At 28.9% G+C, this 21,686-nt stretch overlaps 1 protein-coding gene across 2 annotated transcripts in view; it reads left to right on the top strand.

Moving 5' to 3' along the window:
- The first annotated feature begins 1,408 nt into the window (after positions 1-1,408).
- Positions 1,409-21,686, top strand: part of LOC148229502 (ras-like protein family member 10B) — a 114,668-nt gene continuing 94,390 nt past the window's right edge. The window contains exons 1-2 of one of the 2 annotated variants that reach the window (XM_088197230.1): positions 1,409-1,903; positions 3,617-3,721. In XM_088197230.1, the coding sequence (XP_088053356.1) occupies positions 3,625-3,721 (97 nt within the window). In that variant the 5' untranslated portion in view covers positions 1,409-1,903; positions 3,617-3,624. Of the gene's footprint in view, positions 1,904-3,616; positions 3,722-16,450; positions 16,986-21,686 lie in introns of those variants that run through there. The other variant, XM_088197231.1, reaches the window with a different exon arrangement.

The raw sequence follows: 21,686 nt of genomic DNA, 5'->3' as shown, positions 1-21,686 counted from the left end.
CACAACATATGTGAATATATAATATATAGCCAGTGAGAATCAACCTTGATTCTCACTGGCTACAAAATAACACCCCTATGGTTCCTAAGCCTTAAAATGTAATTATACATAAATAATTTTTAACTATTTTTAAGAGAAGAGAACTGATCTATTAGCGATACAAATGAAATAAGCGTTGAATGTTATTGTCTTAAAAAAACAACTCAAAAATATATCTCAGTTAAAAACACAAACATAATTATGTATGTACTTCATTCATTCTTTAAGAGTTTAACCCACGTAATATTTTGTGAGAGTCAATGTAGTCCTTACTCTTAAAATAGTTATACAAATATTAGGTAATTCTAAAATAAATGTCTTTTTTTATTGTATAAAAAAATCACTTCTAGATGTTTATTTTAATTTTGACGATTTAAAATGCAATTTATTTTTAAAGATTTAACATTTTCCCACCTAGGGTCATTTTAAAATTTATTTACTGAAAATTTTGGGAATCAATGTTGTCCTTACTCCTAAAATAGTTATACAAATATAAGGTTATTCCAAAATTATTATCGTTTTCTTATTGAATCAAAAAATCACTTCTAAATGTTTATTTTAATTTTTCCACCTCCTATTGAAGGTTTTGATGAAACATATTATACTCATAATATCCTTTTTTTCGTGTAGGAAATGATGCATCGATCGAAATAAATATTAGTCGGGAGGAGCAAGGTCTGAAAAATAAGGTGGATGAAGTAAAGCGGCGAAATAATAGTGAAGTGGTCAATATACAATTTTTTTGTTTATTTTGAATATAAGCAAAGCCTTGATTAACTAGTTACAGCGCAAGTAGTTAAATTACTCCTAATCTGAAGTCTGCGAAAATATTTTTTTATAATTTATTTGCTGCATCCTGTACTTCAAATCCCAAACAAGGTATATCTTTGAATAACAAGTCGAATACAACGAAATTCAACAAATAAACGAGGTAGCTGCCCGAGTGTCATATGAATTAACTACGTGGGAGTTTATTTATGTGGGATTTTTGTGTGAGCAAATATAAATGTGGTTTGTTTTCGTATGAGCTTTTATCACCAAGCCGTAAGCTTACATATACAAATTGATGCAAAAAATGTTATATTGTCGTGATATAAATATTAATTGTGCTTATTAGACTAATATTGGATAATAATATTGGAATATTTAAGAAAATGTTTTTTTTATTTACGCAGTTTGTGCGTAAGAATGAGTAAGTTGCGAACGCCGTGAAACAATTTTAAATCTTACAACAAAAGAATCGATCACCCACTACGTTAATGCGCAAACGCGAAGAGGAAAATCTGGACCGTTTAGTTTCTCGACCGACTACCAGGCGGCGCGCCTACAGTTTCTGTTTATCACACACACTTTTAGGTTAGATCGGAACCGAATAATTCAACAATCATCACATAAAACATGCGAAATCTCGGTCGTTTTCGCAACAACGCGTGCCTCGAGTCCATAAAGTGTAGTTTTACGCTAAAACCAATCGACAAAATGTAGCTCGAGCGACGAAATCGAGTACGAGTCGCTTGTAGGTTAGATCGTTCTATCCCTGGGAAATCGTCAGTGCAAATTGTATGCAATATTAATAAAAAATAAATTAGATTAATTAATATAATAATATATGTGGTTGTGTCAAAGGCTATAAAGTAGCGTCTCGCTTAGTTAGAAGTTATATCAAATTAAATATATTATATAATAATAAAAAATAAAATAAAATTGTAATGAATGTTAACTATGTATCTAAATCAACAATAATAAATTAATATAAATATATACATATTTTTGAAACGAATACATATTAAATCAAAGCAATATTTTTTTAATAACATGTTGTGACATATACGGGTAATTTTTGCGCAGAAGATTTAAATAAAAGGTATGTATTATTATATTATTGCCACTGAAAATAACGGATTTAATTTATGTAGTCAAAATAAATAGCTGAAAAGTATTAGAGTTCTATATTCTAAACCGCGTGTAACTTAAAAAATACATGTCAGGATGTATGAAAAATGTTTCGGTGATAAAAATACACTAACTAGTCACAATTACTCACACAGAAAAGACAAACAACACAAATACAACAAAATAATGTACCTAAATACTTTTTTTTAATAAATCTTTTCATTAAATTAAAATATAAATTCTTTAATAAGATTTTTTCAAGCTCAACTGTTATTTTCATCTAATGAAATCATACTTTTCGCACACTGTTTTATTTATTCTAATTTAAATAGATGTGAGCACCATCTTTAGTCAGTCAATTATGTATAGTTTATATGATATATTATTCTTCCCTGCATATTGTTACCAATACGCAAACATTTAAAAGAAGTTAAAAGTCAGTGTTTAAATAATCAGGTTATTTATATAGATTATTAATACCGATAATTAAAAAAAATATTGGGAAATTAATCTATATTATATTAATTAAATTTAAATAACACAAGAAGATTTTTGCTACAGATATTAAATATTCCCTTTCATATAAAAAAATGCTATCTGACTTTTAAATTTGTTACAGAAATAAAAAATATTTTTTAAAAACTGTGTAGAACAATACAATAATGAGTCAATATATGTTATGGAAACTTTAAACCTTATATAAGTATATTTAGCAGAATATTTAGCAAAGAAGCAATAAATTTCCCATGTACTGTCCAACAAATTTATTAAATAATTCTTTAGTGGAAATTTAAAAAGATTTCAAAAACAAGATAATCAGTAAGGCTATGTGTATGAGAAGTAAAATAAGTGGCTCCAAATTTTAAGTACGACTCTGAATGAAATCTATTTAAGAAGCATTTCCATTGATGAAAAACACAAGTTCCTGCTTTTGAAAATTATTTGTCAAAATTTGAATTTGTTCTTATGTACAGTTTCTCTATAAATATTATACTAATGTCATTACATCAAGCATATCTCATTATTGAATCCCGTAAAGCAACATTGGATGTATAAAAATATCATATTGTGCACTTGATTAAATATATATAACAACTTGAGAATACATGGAAGTAAGAGTAAAAAAATCGCAACTGAAAATTTAATCACAACAATTTTAAAAAAATCTGCTGAAAAATATTTTCTTACGCGTATTTTTTAATTTTATGGAAATAGAGAATATAGTTTAAGGCAAAATAAGTGCTTTAGTATTATAAAAATATAAAAGATAATGAAATTGTAACATAACTAATACTATTTACAAATCCAATTTTAAACTAGACACGACATTGCCAGAATTATACAAAGAAATTATTGGTATAAGTTTTCTAAAAATATTAGCGAACACAGTTTTAGTGTAGCAGAATGTGAAAGATCATTATTAAATATTAGTTTGAAGAAAATTTAAGACTTTATATGATTGACAATGAGACAGTAGCGACTAAATGGACCTGTTACTATTCTAAAAAAAATGTTTTAATCGAATGAATATTCAATACCATTGATTTTATTGTCTTGCCCACATTAAATTTTGAAAGGCCTCCAAAATATTTGTTGTATGCCCTGAGTATATGTATATGTTTTTAATTATTTTTCAGTATAGGTACAGCTTATATTATGAGTGTACATGTTTTTATGTAAACAGGAAATGATATGGGAAATCGGCGAAAAAAATCTGGAGGGAAAAGAACTTCTCCGAAAAAAACAGAAGGAGAACCACCACAGCCTGACATCGTACAAATAAGATTTGGTGAGTGATTACAAATTTACAAAACCTAATATTTGTAGTTGTTTTGTACTTTTATACTTTATTAAATATTTAATTATAAATATCATCTAATTTAAAAGTTATTTTGAGTAATTACAATAAATTAGGAACAACCAATGCAAAGTTGTATTGGATAAATCATTATGATTTTTTTTTTGTAATACCATTTAAGATTAAGTTATCGAATTAAATACAATATATATTTAATTTTTATAAGTTTTTAAATGTATATTTTTTATTTGTTATGTTTTCATTTAAATTTTACATTTTAACGTTAAACACTAAATTTGACTAGAGTTGTAAATATAATCGTAAATATATATGTAGATGCATGCATATTTGTATCTCATATTTTTTATTTCTATATGAATTATAATTTATTATAAGTGATTCCTTACTATCTAAATTTATGTAAAATAGTTAATTTATTAAATACGTATTTTTCTGTGTTATTTATATTAATAGTTTTTTGTGAATATTTAATAAAATAAATTGTAAATATTATAGTATTTACAATATTTATATTTATTGTATAATATGAAGTTTGATTTCTTATAAATTATTTCAAGTTACTACTTATTCTAAATTAATCTAAAACGTATGAAAGTATGTATAATATATAATATTTTAGATACAATACTTAAGAACATTTGTTTGCATGTATTTTTGTTTGCTGTATCATATTTTATTAATCGTACGGTAAATGTATTTTATTTATAAAATACAAAAAAAGATTATGTTTTACATAAATAATAATATGTTAAAAAACAATCATTATAACAATTAAAAAATATTTTATATAAAAAACTGAAATATATTATATTTTATGATGGTAGTATACAAATATTTTATGATTTAAAAGATAAATCAATAGCATTCCTTTACAGTTGTCAATTAAAAATTCTAAATACGACAACCATATATTTATAGTATATTTTTAATTGACTTTATTGGTATTGCTTAATTTTATAAATAAATTAAGTTTCGATAAATATGTAACCAATTCCGTTATGAACTATTTTCAAACATATTTGTTCTAAAATGACCGACGGTATGTACTCAGTCAACAGACTAGATTGATTTTATTTTGCTTATTCGTTAAGACATTTATTATTGCTATTAGAAAAATCTAGGAAAACATCTGATGATCGATCAGAATTGTAATTAAATAATTGTCATGTTATAAATTGAACCATCCTCTTAGTAAACAATTGCACCCTAAATGGACGGATTACATTGGCAACTCTAAGGACGCTCGAAATTTTTTTAGGTAAATTTATAAGCATATTTTTGCTATTGTGGGGGTTTCAAGCACCTGCAAAATTAACTTAAAGGTCATTCTAACGAGCAATTTGAACAAATAAAAATAAATAGAAACTCGTTTCAAAAGTCAGACCTTAACAATGGAAACAAAGAGAGCTCGAGACACTCGTAAGTACAGGAAAAACTATCCTTTTATGTGAAAAGGATGCACGATAGATGAAGCGTTCTTCATTGCGCAAAGAGGACTATTGTCATTTAACCCATTTGTTACTGATTGCCGAAAGTGGCCAGCTAAAAGTTTTACTTTAGCGTAAATATATTTCGTGGGCGGGTCTAAGAATCTATGCAATTGGCCCACCTACATCCTAATCGACGCTTCGCCAAAACTGTTTCGAATCAGCATTATATAAAGACAGACAGAAAGTCAGAAGAAGACGCTTTCAGGGCAAATAATAGCATTAGACACATTAACGAATCGTCTCGCTGACTTTCAAAAAAACATTTCCATATATATGTAGTATTTTATATATATGCTTATCTAAATGAACTGTTTTTCAAGGCAAACCGAGGTCTATTTTTGCTGCAAAGTCACACATATTCAGCCTCAAAACCCCGAAACTATTTAATCATAAATCCAGATGACAAAACCGGTTTCGTCATGTGATAAACAGAGAAAAGGGGCTTCTCTGTTAAAATGGAATACCACCGTGAGAAAGCCTTTTTGTAGATTAAGTCAAGGCCATAAATAATTGAATATTAAAAGTATCCATCGCAAATGAATTAAGATCTGTTTCCGAAAACTAAACAACGGCCATTGACCGTCGCACTGAATAGGGTCAAAAAACAGATTTGGTCCATGGGTATAAATACGGGAATGTGGTTAAACCACTTTCTCGGACATTTCTACAGACATTCCTACTTGAATATCCACTTCAGAGTTTAGGGCATTAGAAATTCATTAACTTTTTTTAATTTTGACCCACTAAGTTCGTACGAATTTCGACCAGGAAGAGGCCGCTTCTCTCTTCGCATCCCCTGATCCAACTCGACGCCCGGAATTCATGTCTAGAGTCCATGAAAGCAGAGACAGAAAGTAAAACTTCACGTGCATATATATCTGACATATAACGATCACCAAACAAGCTTTGTCATTAAAAACAAAAACATACACCCATAACACATAACAATCAATAATTCCAATCTCTCAGACACGAAATGACTTAAAAAAACACAAGAATTATTATGAGTTTTATAGCAAGTTCTTTTAGGTATAAGTCACTAATTATATTCTGCTGGTTTATTTATGTTTGTGTAAGTCTATGGCCAGTTCAAAACAAAATTTTATCGTGGTTTCATGATGCCGATCAAAAATTAATGCTCTTGCGCTTTACTAATTATAGACATTTTATTGAAGTTTTTATAATCCCATAACTTGTTATGGTATTCTCATAGAGTTATGGGATTTTTATTGAACGAAGCAGAAGAGTCGTTTTTCACAATCTCATAAACAACAGTATATAAAATATTGATGTATTAAATTTACGTGAGTATTGTTAATATACAAAAGTCAACGTGAAAACGTCTGTGTTGTACCAAGAATAAAAAATTGTGTATATTGTACTCTACGGCACTCGAAAGCTTAATGGGTAAGGCACGTATCAAACGGGAAAATGGACTGATGCGACAGACGCGTGACTTTTTACCGTCCTGTATATGAGAAAAAGCTTTTGTAAAAAATTGTGCTTTGCGGCTGTTTAATAAATTATTCTGCGCGACGCTTTTATGAAACGACAATGACTGAGCTTAAGGCGGCACGGGGATAAATAATGACTTTTTTCATTGCGGTGAATTGAATAAATTATATTCGAGGATTTTTTAAAGATTAATATACATTACACTTTAATCATAGGCTCAAATATGTATGTATAAGATTTTTGAATGCTTTAGAATTTCATAAAAATTTTGCAATTTCACAACAATGCAAACGTCACATACAGGGTCGTTTCTGTTTTATCGGTCTAGATTATATGACCCGTACAGTAGTTTTACTCTTTACAGCTAACAGCTAGTGTGCATAAAATATTCACACATATGAATGCGAAATAACTATAGCCGATCGAGCGGAAACGCCGTACGCCGTATTTACAGGTCGGTAACGATTTTATTTCGCACCGATTGACATTTCCACTCCAATAAGCAGCCCTTTGTCCTTTTGACATCGATACTATTTCGGATTTCATAAAATCCGAAACATTCGTGTGGTGGTAGAGGTCCCGTCTATGTGCAAAGGAAGGTCCGGCGGAAATTAGAGATGTAAATTTTTTATCACCACTGCGACACGCATCTGTAGCACGCAATAAAACGTGCGAACATCAAAGCGAGGACTTCATTCCTTTGTCGTGTGAAAGTGCGTTTATTTTATAGACGTGGAATAATTGTACGTTATATTGTGCCATAATGGAAACAGTATGAAACGCAAGTAAACTTAATTAAATTATAGATTTTCGTAATTGTATGTATGGCAATATTTTCTATATCAGAGTTTGATAAACATATTTTATCAAGTGCTATATCGTAAATATTTTAGGCGAACAAGTTAAAAAAAAAGGAAATTTTCCCAAATTATTTATCAGACGCAGTATAAGTTTCATATAAGAACACTTTTTCTTGAATTTATTCAGCAAAGGCTAATTTATTTTAAAAAAAATTCAATCGCTCCTCTGAGTTCAAAAAATCTTAATAAAACTTTACTATGACTGAGCCATTGCAATGCTCTATTGGATATAGAGTCTCCAATTCGAGTAATCGAGTACTCGATACTCGAGTATTTTTGTCTATTTTTCAAGTACTTGATAATCGAGTATTTTGAAAATTACTCGATTAATACTCGAAATTGAAAAATTTTGAAATATTTCAGAAACAAAAATAACTTTAACTCGGCCCGGTAAAGGTTAACGTCTTGCTTTTATTTGGCGTTTATGTCCGAAGTCCGAGTTAGAGCGGTTACTATCAGTTATAATTTTTTCATAGTTCCATAGTTGCATAGTTCCGGTCGTCGGCTATGTTAGTGGGTACGACGGAGAAATTTCTTTTGTGCTTTCTGTTCGACAGTCCCGACTTATCTAATTTATGGCAATGAACAATATGAAATATCAACAAAAATTTTTTTTAGGTTTTATGACTATGCAGTTGTAGCGTAAAGTGTTGTCAATTGTTTATACTGATCCCTCAGCTTAAAATATAAATCAAAACAATTGTGTGTTTTAAAGGCATTTAAAGTAAAGTCAGTTCTTTGCGAACCGTTTAGCTCTAGAGTGAAAGGGATTCACCCAAATACATCTTCGAAGGATATAGATTTAAATTCTTCGCATTAATCAGAAGGGGTAGAATATTGTATATTGTTAAGAAAAAAAATCTATTCAAGAAGAATTACAAAATGCTATTTTGTCAATAGTCGAAGGAAATAAGAGAAAAGCAGAGAAGGGAATGAAAGAAGAGAACATACAAAGAGAGTTCAAAAAATTTTATATCTATAAAAAGCGAACATATATAAATTAGAAGCCTTATCCAACGCGTTAATGACAATAAGACCAACATCAACAGCAACGGAAAGGGTTTTTTCCATAACGGGAATAATAAAACCAAAGGTTAGCAGTAATATTAAATTCGAGACACTTTTTGCATTATTGTTTTTAAAAAGTATGTTCGTGAAGTTAAGATAATTGTAAAAATTAACATACTAAGTATTTTATTAATTTATTTATATGTGCACGAATTTGAATAATAGCTATTTTGGTACATTTGGTAAATACTCGAAAGTACTCGAGTACTCGAGTATTTTAAAATTTTAATATTCGATACTCGAGTAGTTGATGGTTCGAGTAATTGGAGACTCTAATTGGATATCAGAATATTTGGCTTTCATTTATGATAACAAAAAATCTGTTAAGAAAGCAAATAAAGTTCACCGCTGACAAAACTGGTTTAATAACACATGATAGATATAGATGCTTTCCACAAAGTATCTGCTAGTGAATAATATATCAAATAATCATATACTTTAAACACCTTGTATTTACCATACATACTTTAACCTGTTTCGCGTATATTTTTACCACCATCGTATGTAACACATTATAGCCGATTTCACTTCAGAATGTACTTTGTTAACATTTTCTTAACTTGTTTCACACAGAAAGCTAATTATTTAATCACTTCAGACATAGCAGTGACTCTTCGAATAAACAATGTGGTGCAAACTAGAAACTCACTTAGTAACGAACTGTTTGCAGAAATGGTAACAATTTAAATCAACTTTGGGTTAGAATAAAATTAATTAAAACATAGGAGTATCAGTATTAAAATAATGAAGTGTCATAATTACATTTATCAGAGTTAAAATATATATCAAATGCTTAAAATAAATATATAGGACGATCTTAAATAAAACATAGAACGATCATGTTAATTAAAAAAAAATATTATAATATTTATAAATATGAACGGGCAATAAATTATTTATTTTAGAAATATCTTAAAAAAATCTCGCTCGTGCGACAAGCAGTAGCGAGCGAGCGTTGTTCAGAAAAGTGAACACCACATGAATAACTCTCAACGAATCTGCACCGAATACTGCTTAAAGGCCGATTTAAATAATGAATTCACTAGCAAAGTCACACACACTACACTAGCAAAAATTGTATATAATGTTTTTATTATTAAATCCACTTTGCGAATGATAGATCGACCAGTTGTACCAACCTTCAGCGTTACAACAATAACAACACTATACAATAACAATATTGCTAACTGAAAAAAATGATTCTGACCATATTCTAACCATTAAACCTAAATTCCGGTGAATAAATATATATTCTGACCATCTAATATTTATTCTGGCCCGAAAAATACGAGCCTTACTATTTTTGCCTTACCCTTTAATTAAACATAATAATAGCTGTTTCGCAGAAACAACTTATTATAATTTAATATAGGGCGTAATGGCAAAAATTGATTTCCGTAAGAGTGGCGAGAATCATAAAATTTTGGGAGCTTCTGGGAGAATCCATAAAAATGTACTTAAAATCATTGATTTGCTATTTAATTGTCTATTGATGTTACTCACAATGTACTCAACTTTTATAACAACTGTTCTTGCCGAAAAACTGATAGCTTAAGATATATATATATATATATATATATATATATATATATATATATATATATTCCAATATATATATATATATATATGTTCCAAGGTATATTTATTCGGTGGCAACATTTAAACATGACATAAATAATTTATAATCAGTGAATAGCTTTTCTTTGGGTAACACATGAACTAATTCAAGTTATAGCCTCATTTATCTGTTTTATTTTTGCGAGAATAAATCGTTGTTATCTATATATACCACAAATTATATATATAAGATAAATTAGCTAGATGGTTTATACAAGAAGAGTGTTCTCAAACATCTTGGCCGCAACGGTCAGGAATAAAGAACGCGATCGCGACTCTCTAGGGTACTAAAATTTGCAGCCAAAAGTCACCGAGTATTGACGGGTTGTCGACACCGCTCCTTAGCAATCTTGAAAAATTACTACATTGAGTAGACTCTACGCCAAAAATTCAATGATTTGTGTTCCAACAATGATAGAAACACGGATAGGCCTCGTACTTCCTCTCATAAAATCTTTAATTTCTTTCCAACAACTTCTTTTGTTTCGCTTAGATTCAAGACAATGAAGCCATATTTAAGGACGAAACTAGCGTCTAGTATAACATGCGAATTGGCATTAATTATTATAGTGACGCGCTCCGCATAACGAAGCTGAGCATCCTCGACGCCTTTGACGATATGCATAGAAAATCCCCATCCCTGCTCGAACGTCACTCGTAAGACATCGACAGAAGTATTTCTGCATAAAACACCTCCACCAAAACAGTAAAAGAAATTCGGTGGACAGGGGATTTGAAAAATGTGACAACGTGACACTTGGCTATGCTGAAAGGTAGTCGATTGTCGTTAACCACCTTCATAGCGACTCTAGGTCATTATGTAAAAAGTGAATCCAAATATGTGTGAATACTCACTTTCAGGTCATTAGCATATATTAAATTTATTTGGGTTATTAATTGCCGGATTTATGTTGCTAATAAAAAGCAAAAGAAGCAGAAGAGGATCCCTGTGGTATTCTAGAATGAGCGAAATTCTCATCGGAGTGACAATTGCTAAACCCTGTTTTTTTATATGTATATTAAGAAGGTCATTTAGAAATATGAATATTTATTCTTTAAGAAATTGAGTATATACTAATATGATTTAACTTTATTCTATATGTTTAGCAAAAAAATATATGTTTTTGATTATTTATTATTATTTTTAAATAAAAGTACAGTGTAATCAAATATATACAAAGCTTTATTGATTGTTTGATACTTTATTATGTAAAAAAGCAAATGTATTTGTATAATATTAATATCAAACGATCAGCAATTTTTCACTGGTTGCAGACGCGTATGTTTCGAAAGGTCTCTTTTCTCTTTTATTCCTTTATCATTTTTTCCTTGAATAAAACGATTTTTTTGTGTCAGCAAAATGGACGATTCGAAATAGAGATTCATTGTCTTTCACGTATTCAAAGATTTACGTGTATCGGAGAAGATGTAATATAATATATTTATTTACAAATAATTTTAGCATTGAATTGAAGGTGAAATATAAATATATCAATGTTACAAGAATATGTATACATACAAACATATACGCACTTTCGTATTAAATAACATGAAAGGCAGCGCAAGATGTAGATATTTATCGGCGCACACATAGACTATGTAAGAGTTTTATTAAAAATTGAAACGCGTCTTAAAAGAAAAATTGTCTTCTTTTTACGTGAGTGTATATTGGGAAATCTCATCGTGCACATAAGTATATACACAGAGGAGGACTGGAAGAAATTATATTGACTTTACCGCAGAGTATTTCGATCATAAAGGATTTCGCTTTTTTTAAGAAGCTTTTGAGCACACTTGTCTCCTTTTCTATCCTGGCCTCACCCACCACGCTCGATGATTGAATGTAAAATTCATTTCCTTTTGCTCCAAGGAAGATGATCCTATTATATTATTTATAATGTGATATACGCAGCAAGTAGATTCTTCCCACCAGCATTTCTCTTTTTCATTATGTTTTATAATGAAATTCCGTATTTCATACCTCAGATTCTGGCAAATAAAATTTGTATTTTTGATATAATAAAGTACATGATATATGTATATTTTCAAGGACCATATCACCATGTGTACGAATTGCTTTATTTATTAGGTAAAAACACAATTTTGTACCATAAATTCGAGAGCATCATGAAAGCTCAATTTTAATCAATTAATTAATATAGACTAGATTAGCTATTGCACTTATATTTAGTACTCAAAAAACTTATTATTTAATATTAAAATAAAAATGTCGGTAAAAACTACTCTATTTCTCTCTTTCTATATATATATATACACTTATTTATTATGTGTGGGTAGATATGTTTCCGTCGATTTTTCGCTTTTACGACGCCCATTTTTCCTCTCCATCACCTAAAACTCATGCAGAGCGACGAAGGCGCAAATGAAATACGCCTTTCGCCAGATCGTTTCCTTTGTAAGACGGAATGATACATTATTAACCAAGCTCCCGAATGCATGAAAAATATTCTACTCCCGTGTGGCAAATAAGAGTTTCGACTGCGACACCCCATAATCCGCGAAAATCGACGAAGAGATAAGAAAAAAGGGTTCGAGGGGTGAGAAACGGTCGAAAGATAAGGCGAAAATGTTCTGGCCGTCCATAACAGAATTTAAGTAAAATATATTTCGACGAATAATGTAATTTAAATTAATTAAGCAGAATTTTATGAGAGCTTTTGGAGCGAGCTGAGCTTTTAATACAAATATCAATATTTATCATATCGTAATGGAAAACGAAGGTTCAGTGAACGCGGTTTTTATGATTAATCCTGAAAATAAACAGAGTAATCAGTATTTGCTTAATCGTCTATTTGGCAATATAAAGTAAATCGGAATAAACGTAAATAATCCATGTATAAAATTTGCTTTTATTGATATTTACAAAACATAATCTATACATATGATCCATTTAACAATTGTTTTAATTGCTGTATATGAAAAATATAATTAACGAGAAAGCATTAAGCTGGATACTTAAATCGTATAATATGTCGATAGTACGGTATTATTATATTTTTGATAATACTTAATAATATTGAAATAGACTAACTTTTGAGTTCAATTGGCAAAAACACTGTAATTCACATATGCAATAATATAGCGAAAAGAACAAACATTTTTTAAAATGTTGGTACAAATTATTTCTAGGTCAAAGCAATTTTGTTATTTTTCTAAATAATTAACTAATAAAATTACTTCTCCCCTAAAATCGAATTCAGCGATCCTACTATTTTTGTAGGTCATTTATATTTGTGAGGAGGCCAGCTTTGAAGGACCAGTGAAACAGTTTAACTGTCGTTTGAATATTTTATTTTATTCTTTCTACACAAATAGGTCCATTCCCACGTCCCCACTTCACAGACTTCAAAGGTATAAGGACAAACTTGGGTTAATTTAGGCATATAATTTATTATTAATTTTTCTAGGCATGATCCAAATATGTCTTAGATAATTATTTATATGAAATAAATATAATGCATTGGCATTAATCAGTAAAAAGCTTTGAAATTATATTATGATCACAAATGTTTGTTTAATTATTTTATTCTGTATCTAATGGTTCACATTTATCGAGTAATGAGTAATCGATCTTTATTTATTATGAAATTTTAACATTATGAAAAAATGTATGTAAAATACAGTATATATTTTTGTTTATAATTTTTTTTACTAATTTAATTTTGAAAAAAATATTAATATATTAATAAAATAATGTAATTTAAAATATTATAGTTATTAATTAAAATATAAACGAACGCAAATAATCATCGATTTTTGCGTTATAATTTTTTTGTCGAAACTAAATGTTTGCTTATTGTGATTCCTAGAGTCGGTCATAAAACTTATATTGTCAAAAATGTTTTTAGAATGCTAATCAGAAATTCTTAATACCTGTGTATTTAGCGGATATAAACCACTACTTTTTTTTTAATTCCAACAGCTGTTAACTATTTAAAAAATAGTATAAATTTATATTGTAACAAAAAAATATTTCATAAGAATTTATAAGAAAGTTTTAAATTTATCGAGAAATGCGAATCATTTTACATTTTTTAAGGAACACTAATTGCATCGAGTCATTATCAAAAACAATAAAAATATAAATACTATAAAAACAATCCATCAAAAATGGCGTTCAACAATAAAAAGGCAAAAAATATATTTTGATGTGTAATCGAAACCTTAAATTACCACAAATAATTTGTTAATATAATTGAACGCTTTTTTAGCAAAGAGAAGTATATACGTGGTAAATTAAGGGCTGAAGTATATCAGATTCCAGTTTAAATGAAGCCAAATAAGAATTTATTAAATATAGATGAACAGAGCTTTTCTGTCAAAATATTGTATAAATTTGGTTCAGTTCAATACAAACAATTCTGTTTATGAGCTTTTATTAGAACAGTGTGATAATTGTGTTAGTTGTAAAAATTAAAATATAGCTTGAATAGTTTTAGAGCAAGAAGGCAGTACACGTGTCACAAATCATTTATTTAATAATTTAAAAATATTATCGTATATTTTTTGACGACTTACTTCATTAAAGAAAATATACACATGCCTTTTTACAGTTACAATATATTTTTTTAAACAATTTCAGTTACATTTGTGTATTTATTTTAATATTATATTAATACTTAAATGTATATATTAATACTTAAATGTAAATTAATATATTTTCCAATATATAAATTTATTTCATTTTTTAAATAATATCAACAGATTTTATTTATGTATATACTAAAGCAGTAGTTATTTATCTATCGTGTAAAATTGAAGCTTTTAACAAATTGAAAACAATATATTTAGAAACGGGTATTTTTTATTCAGTTGCTACAACCAGTTGCTTTAAAAAGGATCAATACATACTCCATTTACCGTAAAAGTGGTGAAAGCAATTTCTATATTTAAAATATATTGCTATCACTGCGATTGATGGTAATAGTACAAGTTATTTATTTTAAGACTTAATTTTTTTAATTAACTAGTTCTAAATTATCTAATTCCTAACCCTATTATACTGTTTAAAGACATGGCTATGAAAACATTGCACATACGTTTGAAGCAACGATACTGATTTAATTGCAAAAAAGTGTTTATCTACAGAATCAAATAAATTTAGCGATTTTCTGCGCCTTTTATTTCGAATTTACCTTAGCTTTTTCATGTTAATAAATAAATCACATTAAGAGCAGCTCAATCCGACTTTTTGTCGCAATTTTATGAGCGGAGAGGGCAAAAAACTTATATGTGCTTTGATACAATGCCATAAAATCAAGGTTTAAAAGCTAGTATATATGTATATACATATATTAAAAAGGTTAAAATGTTAAATATAAAATATTGAATAGCTGTTTATTATTAGTACGAAATGATTCGATGAATATAGTTTTATGCTCGAGAGCACGGTTGTGATGTATGTATTAGTTAGAACAAACGTTACGTTAATTAAAACTTTTAGCTTCATGGTTAACTCACGAATGCTATAAACGTCCATCTATACGTATATGTTATTTTAAAATTAAATAAGTATACTAAAAGGTTTAAGCAAAAATACATACATATTGTTATTCATATAAATGCATAAAATGTATTTACCACGCTGGAACGCTTTAGACTAAGACTTGTAACGTTAACGTTATAGCTTTTATATTCTTATTACTGTACTAATTTATAATACTAAGTACTAATTTACACCCGTCAGAGAAGAGAGACTTTTATGAATTGCTATTTTAGAAAATTCACATTTGGTCTGGTGGTTTCATGTTGCTTTTTATGTTACTTTATTAGTACACATCCAGAAAGAATTTTGCAAATGTGTAATGTGATATAAAAATATCTTATTACTATTTTATGTTTTTTTTTTAATCCAAAAAATGTAGACTCGTTTATGTTATAATCTATTTTCGATAAATATAATAAAATCAGTCATATGCATTTCTCCATAAATGGCGGTTCGAAAACTTTTGCCTCATATGTTTAACAAAATAAACGTATGCACTGTACAATAATATATTACACATATTCAGTTTCAAGCTTTCTCGCTTCAAAGTTATAATGCGAGCGTCGAGAAGCTTTTGAATTTTCTCGTCATACACAAATCTGATATCCCGCAGGAACGGCGGATCCTTTGACAGGAAAAGCGTAAAGCTCCATAGTATACTACCCCCAGTATCGTCCGGGAGCTTTCGCGCTCTAGACGTGTTGTCCGGAAAAAGAGGTCAAAGACCGATCTTTCGCGGAAACTCTAAACTGACCATATCGATAATAAATAAAAATAAATCACAAAAATAGTGATCATATAAATGTAAACTTCACCATAGTTTATTTGTGCTTTTTATGTTTACTTTGGAAGAAATAGTGATATGATATATACTGGAAACTTCGACCCAAACAACTAACTTTTGCTTGGACAAGTTTTCAACTTTTCCCCATAGGGTCACGTATGCTTGTGTAACGCAATCATAAAATATTACGAGTTGATGGGGCTATACACGTATATATTTTATAGTATAATATGACAATGCAAGTGAAAAAGAGGACAATCTGTAAGTGCCACGGTAGATATTGTGAGTTTGAATCGCAAAGTGACCGCTAAGTGACCCTATATACTCGTCGGCGGTGTGTCGATGAAAAGGAAAAGGGACCCGCAGGGTCATTAGGATCAAATCGGCGATTCGAAAAGTGGTGTGGTCAAAATGGAGAAGTTCAAGTTGACTCCTACCACCATCAAAGAAATGGGTGAGATATTTTTTTATATTCAAAATAAATAAATTTAGAAAGTAATTATGAGAAAAATAATTCAGAAAATTAGTAACTTGTATTACTATTTTTTTTATTACTGTGAATAATTATATTACATTGTTCTATTAACTGTCATTATGAAAGATTTGAACTTGAAATAATATTGGCTTTCAATATAGAATTTTTTCAATTAAAATTTCAGCAGGATTTTTATTAAGAAGAGTTGCTAGGAAATTAGTTATTCAACTTTTTATTTTATTAATATTCCTGTTTTGCCTTATATATGTATGTTGACTCATATTTTACAAACATTTGGGTCCTGAAACTTTTTCTTCTGAAATATATATTATGTTGAATTTCCTTTCCAATATAATTGAATAAAATATAGTCACTTTATCTAATCTTAATCTCATCTTTTATAAAGATCGTTACAACTATTTAAAAGAATACGTGATATTTAATTTAAACGCATTTTTAAAAAAACATTTTAATGCTCTTTTCTAAGATCAGCCTGTATTTATGTAAATATAATAATAATAGGTACTGGAACTTATGACAAATAAATTTGCGTCTTAACAATCGGTAATCAAAATTTTCTCAATTGATTATTTTTCTTTATAAAAAAATATGCACTCTATTGTATTTTTAAAATAAATCAAATTTTTTCCTGAAGCTTTTAAAGTTAGATATTAGTGGATACAATAAATATTTGTCTCTAGCACAGTTATACAGCAATAAAATTTTATTACGATCATCCCTATGTCACTATCATACATTTGAACTAAAATAAAGAGGTCTGTCTATGCCTTATATTTAAGATTTAATAAACGTTTTCAAAAGTCCCGTTCCAAATCTATATTTATATAGAACATTAATACATTTTTGGAATAAATAGAAAGCTTCCGAAAGCTATTATTTTGTCGCTCGCTGCTTTCGACAGTTTTAGATTAGTAACAGCAAAACAAAACGAAAAACTCGAACGAGTCGACAGATAAAAATTGTCAACTTTCCAGTTCGAATGACCCTAAGCAATTAGCAGTTAGACCGTGATTAAAAGTTATGAATTCGCAAATTGTAAGAGTAGAAGCGTCGGCAATTTCGCCTCTAGATAGCCTTTGCAATTAACGAACGTAAATTGTATTAACGAATTCAATTTGTAACGGTTTGTGTTTGTGCGGTGGGAACTTTCTCAAATATTTGTCGGGATTAATTCAATTTTGCGAGTAATTTGTGCGTGCATACGTGTCCAAAGTGTATTGCGGTTATTTGTTTGAAAACCGCACAACGTGGCTGAATATAAACTGATTGTTGGTATCATGTTTCACGTTGCGAAATTTATGCACTGTACTTTATACATCGTACAGGAGAAACTTGAGAATTTCGCCACATCAAAAAGTTATGATAGAATTTCATAAAGGATGTCATTCTCACTGAAATGGAGCAGAATGCTGCTGGTTAAAGATAAAATGTAGCGGGAATAAATGTTGCTTTAGACTTTTACTATTAACAATACAAAGCGACGGAACTGGGTGGCAAAAATGCTTTCAAGCTAAAAATGTGCAGCGTTAACGAAACTATAGGGTTGTTATATTAAGTGGAGGTAGTTTACTGTAATATTACATTGTATGATAATTATTGAGGGTGAGTTGGAAAATATTTGTTTTAGTATACTGAAAATATGTAAATATTTAATCTTAAAAATGATAAAGTGTCAAGTTTCGCAACATTATAATAAGTCGTTTGATCGTATCTAATAAATAAAATATCAGGTATCTATGTGTAATACATGCAATTTTTGCCACAGCATTATATGTAAAATATGCTACGCTTTTATTATTTTAGGCTTAGCAAGGAAAAATGTATTACAATATAATGTATGTATGTAGTATAATATATAACGGTATGCATCGTAAGATTCCCTATCGAGCTCGACGGTTTACCGTTACATTCTAACTAGAATCCTTTACTATTTACCTTTCAGCCATACACCGTGGGAGTGTTAATTATACGGTTGATTATTAAAGAAACATTTACCATTTTATTTTTATTATAATATATAATAATGCTCTTTTCTTATAATAAATATAAATATTTTATTGATTTTGGAAACAAAAATAGTAGGAGTACATTTAATAATAACTATAATAATTATATTTATTTAAAATATCGTTAAAATTCTGCACAAAATTAAAAAAAATTAGATACATAAGTATTAATAAATATTGTAGGTTAATCAAATTTATTCATTTAACAATCCGGAACTGACGCCGATCCCCTAGAAATAAAAGTGGGAGTGGTGTCGTATGCAACGAAGAAAGAGATAAAGCATGCTCTTTCGTGTAACGGTACTTCGTCCAGATGACATGGGAATCTTATGAAGCTAACGGTGTGGCTTTATGTTTCTTTCAAATTAGATACGTCCAATTTAATGCCCGAAAAATCGAAATTAATAATAGTTGTATTAACGATATATCACTCTAATTTAAATCGATGAGATTTATATAAACTTAGCGATAAATATCTAGAGTTCATATACTAAACAGCATCACTACAGTCAGGGCCGCCAAGAACGAACTTGGGCCCTGGGAAAACAATGATTCCGGGCCTTATGACAAAAATGAAATTTTGTGTATTTTTTACCATCGTAATATAATTTTTTAAATAAATAATAACAGGTACAAGTTAACTCATACCTATTATTATTATCTATTCAGGAAATAATATTATAAAAAAATACATAAAATGACATTTGTCAATTGTATATTATACCTATCCTAAAATGTCTTAAAAGGGTTAACCATTTCTATGCTACAAATAAATATAAATATTAGCAATCGTTGCAAAATATTTTAATTAAGCATTAAATATTATTAAAAATATTTCTCTGATAATCAACCGTGTTTTCTTTACTGCTCAGTGTTGCCATATAGTGAATTTCCAGTCCAGGTCAAAAGCAATAAAATCATGCTACCGAGGTGAAAACGCTTGATTATCAAGCGTTCATATTAGGATTTTTTATAAAAATAAAACAAGGGAGAATCGAATAAAGCACATATAAACCAAATTTTGCCCAATAGGAGAGCGCAAAAAACAATTATCTCTTCTCAGAAGTCAAAAATCCACGTCAAAAGCAATAAAATCGTGTCGGCACCGTCGCAGTGGTAACGCTCGTTACCGAGCGTTACCACTGCGACGGTGCCAACACGATTTTATTGCTTTTGACGTGAATTTTTGCCTTCTGAGAAGTGATAATTGTTTTTTGCGCTCTCCTATTGACCAAAATTCGGTTTGAATAAACTTTGATTAGCACAATTATATTAGAAGCTCATAGTAATATCAGTAAGGATAGCTATGAAATATCAAAATGCAGACAAACTGTGAAGCAATATGTGAGATGCGATGTTTTCACCGCATGAAGATGCTGTGAAAAATATCTTATTTGATTAAAAAAAATCTCGTATTGTAAACCAAGTTACTCGAAATCTAAAGTTACACTGTAATTCACTGCTTCTAGCTATTATTAAATGATATTGTTAGAAAAATATTTAGAAACAAATATATAAACGAGAATAAAAATTCAATGTAATGTACTTTTTGCTAGCAAAAATACACGATTTTTATTATTTACCACTATATATAGTACATATGTAAGATAAAAATAAAAGCTTGGAAAGAAAACCTAATCTATGATGAAGTATAATTTAAAAAATCACAAATTTTGATCTCCCAGTCACGAAAGAAAAAGACAAACACGTGGGTTGTATATGTGGGATTTGGATCAGATGTCAATAATTGATTATAGGGAAAGTATTAGTTGTTTATTAATTACAAATAAATGATAATAACTGTATTTATACAACGCAACAAAATTTTCAGAGAGTTTATTTCTTTGGCAAAGTTGAAATGTAAAAGTTTTTTGTTGTGATAATAAATTTAGCAAAAACGTATTTTAGAAGTTCGATGAAAATATTTAATAAAAACAAACTGGAGCTACCAAAAATTCACTTTTTATACTTTGTAATATTTTAGTGGTATATATAGTGAAAAAGAGCAAAAGATTTTTATATTAATATTATCTCTTTTAAATAAGATGATAATTTCTGAAATAAGTTAAATTAGGTAATCTCACAATGAATGTCACTTTTTTTGTATTCAAGTTTTAATAGTCAGTTGTCAAAGTATGTCTTTTATTATATCTTTGTTTGTGCACATTTAGAATCTATCTTACGATAATAAAATAAATAAATTAAGCTGCAAAATTTACCATAGCTGAATTTTTAGCAAGTCAATAGTTCATAAGAAATTAAATAAAATTTGCTACACCAGCTACTAAAAATGTTTCCATTGAAATTATAAACTCTTCAACAGCAGCGTCACAGATATTAAAATTGCAAACTTCATATGGTTTTGGGCTTGCAAATATTCTGCGTAAAAGTTTTTTGTGTCGCACAAAAAGGCGCTAGTTTTTATGTGATTATTAAAATCTTTTTGAAATGTTAGACTGCAAAATGATTACTTATACAATACTTCAAACATGTAATAATGTCTATAAGATATCCTTACTATTAAGTCTATCTCTATGCATTAACTTGCTTTAATTTAATCCCATCTTCATTAGACGCGTTTCCTTGCGATAAATCTGCAAGTTTCCTTCGTCGATTATTCGCGTGGATTTAATACAGAGAGCCGGCTTGCTCT

Source organism: Plectrocnemia conspersa, unplaced genomic scaffold (assembly GCF_051122295.1).
Source record: "Plectrocnemia conspersa isolate PC_06_02 unplaced genomic scaffold, ASM5112229v1 ptg000011l, whole genome shotgun sequence".
Lineage (NCBI taxonomy): Eukaryota > Metazoa > Arthropoda > Insecta > Trichoptera > Polycentropodidae > Plectrocnemia > Plectrocnemia conspersa.
Note: the sequence above shows the minus strand (reverse complement) of the source record. Positions and strands in the feature narration are given on the sequence as shown.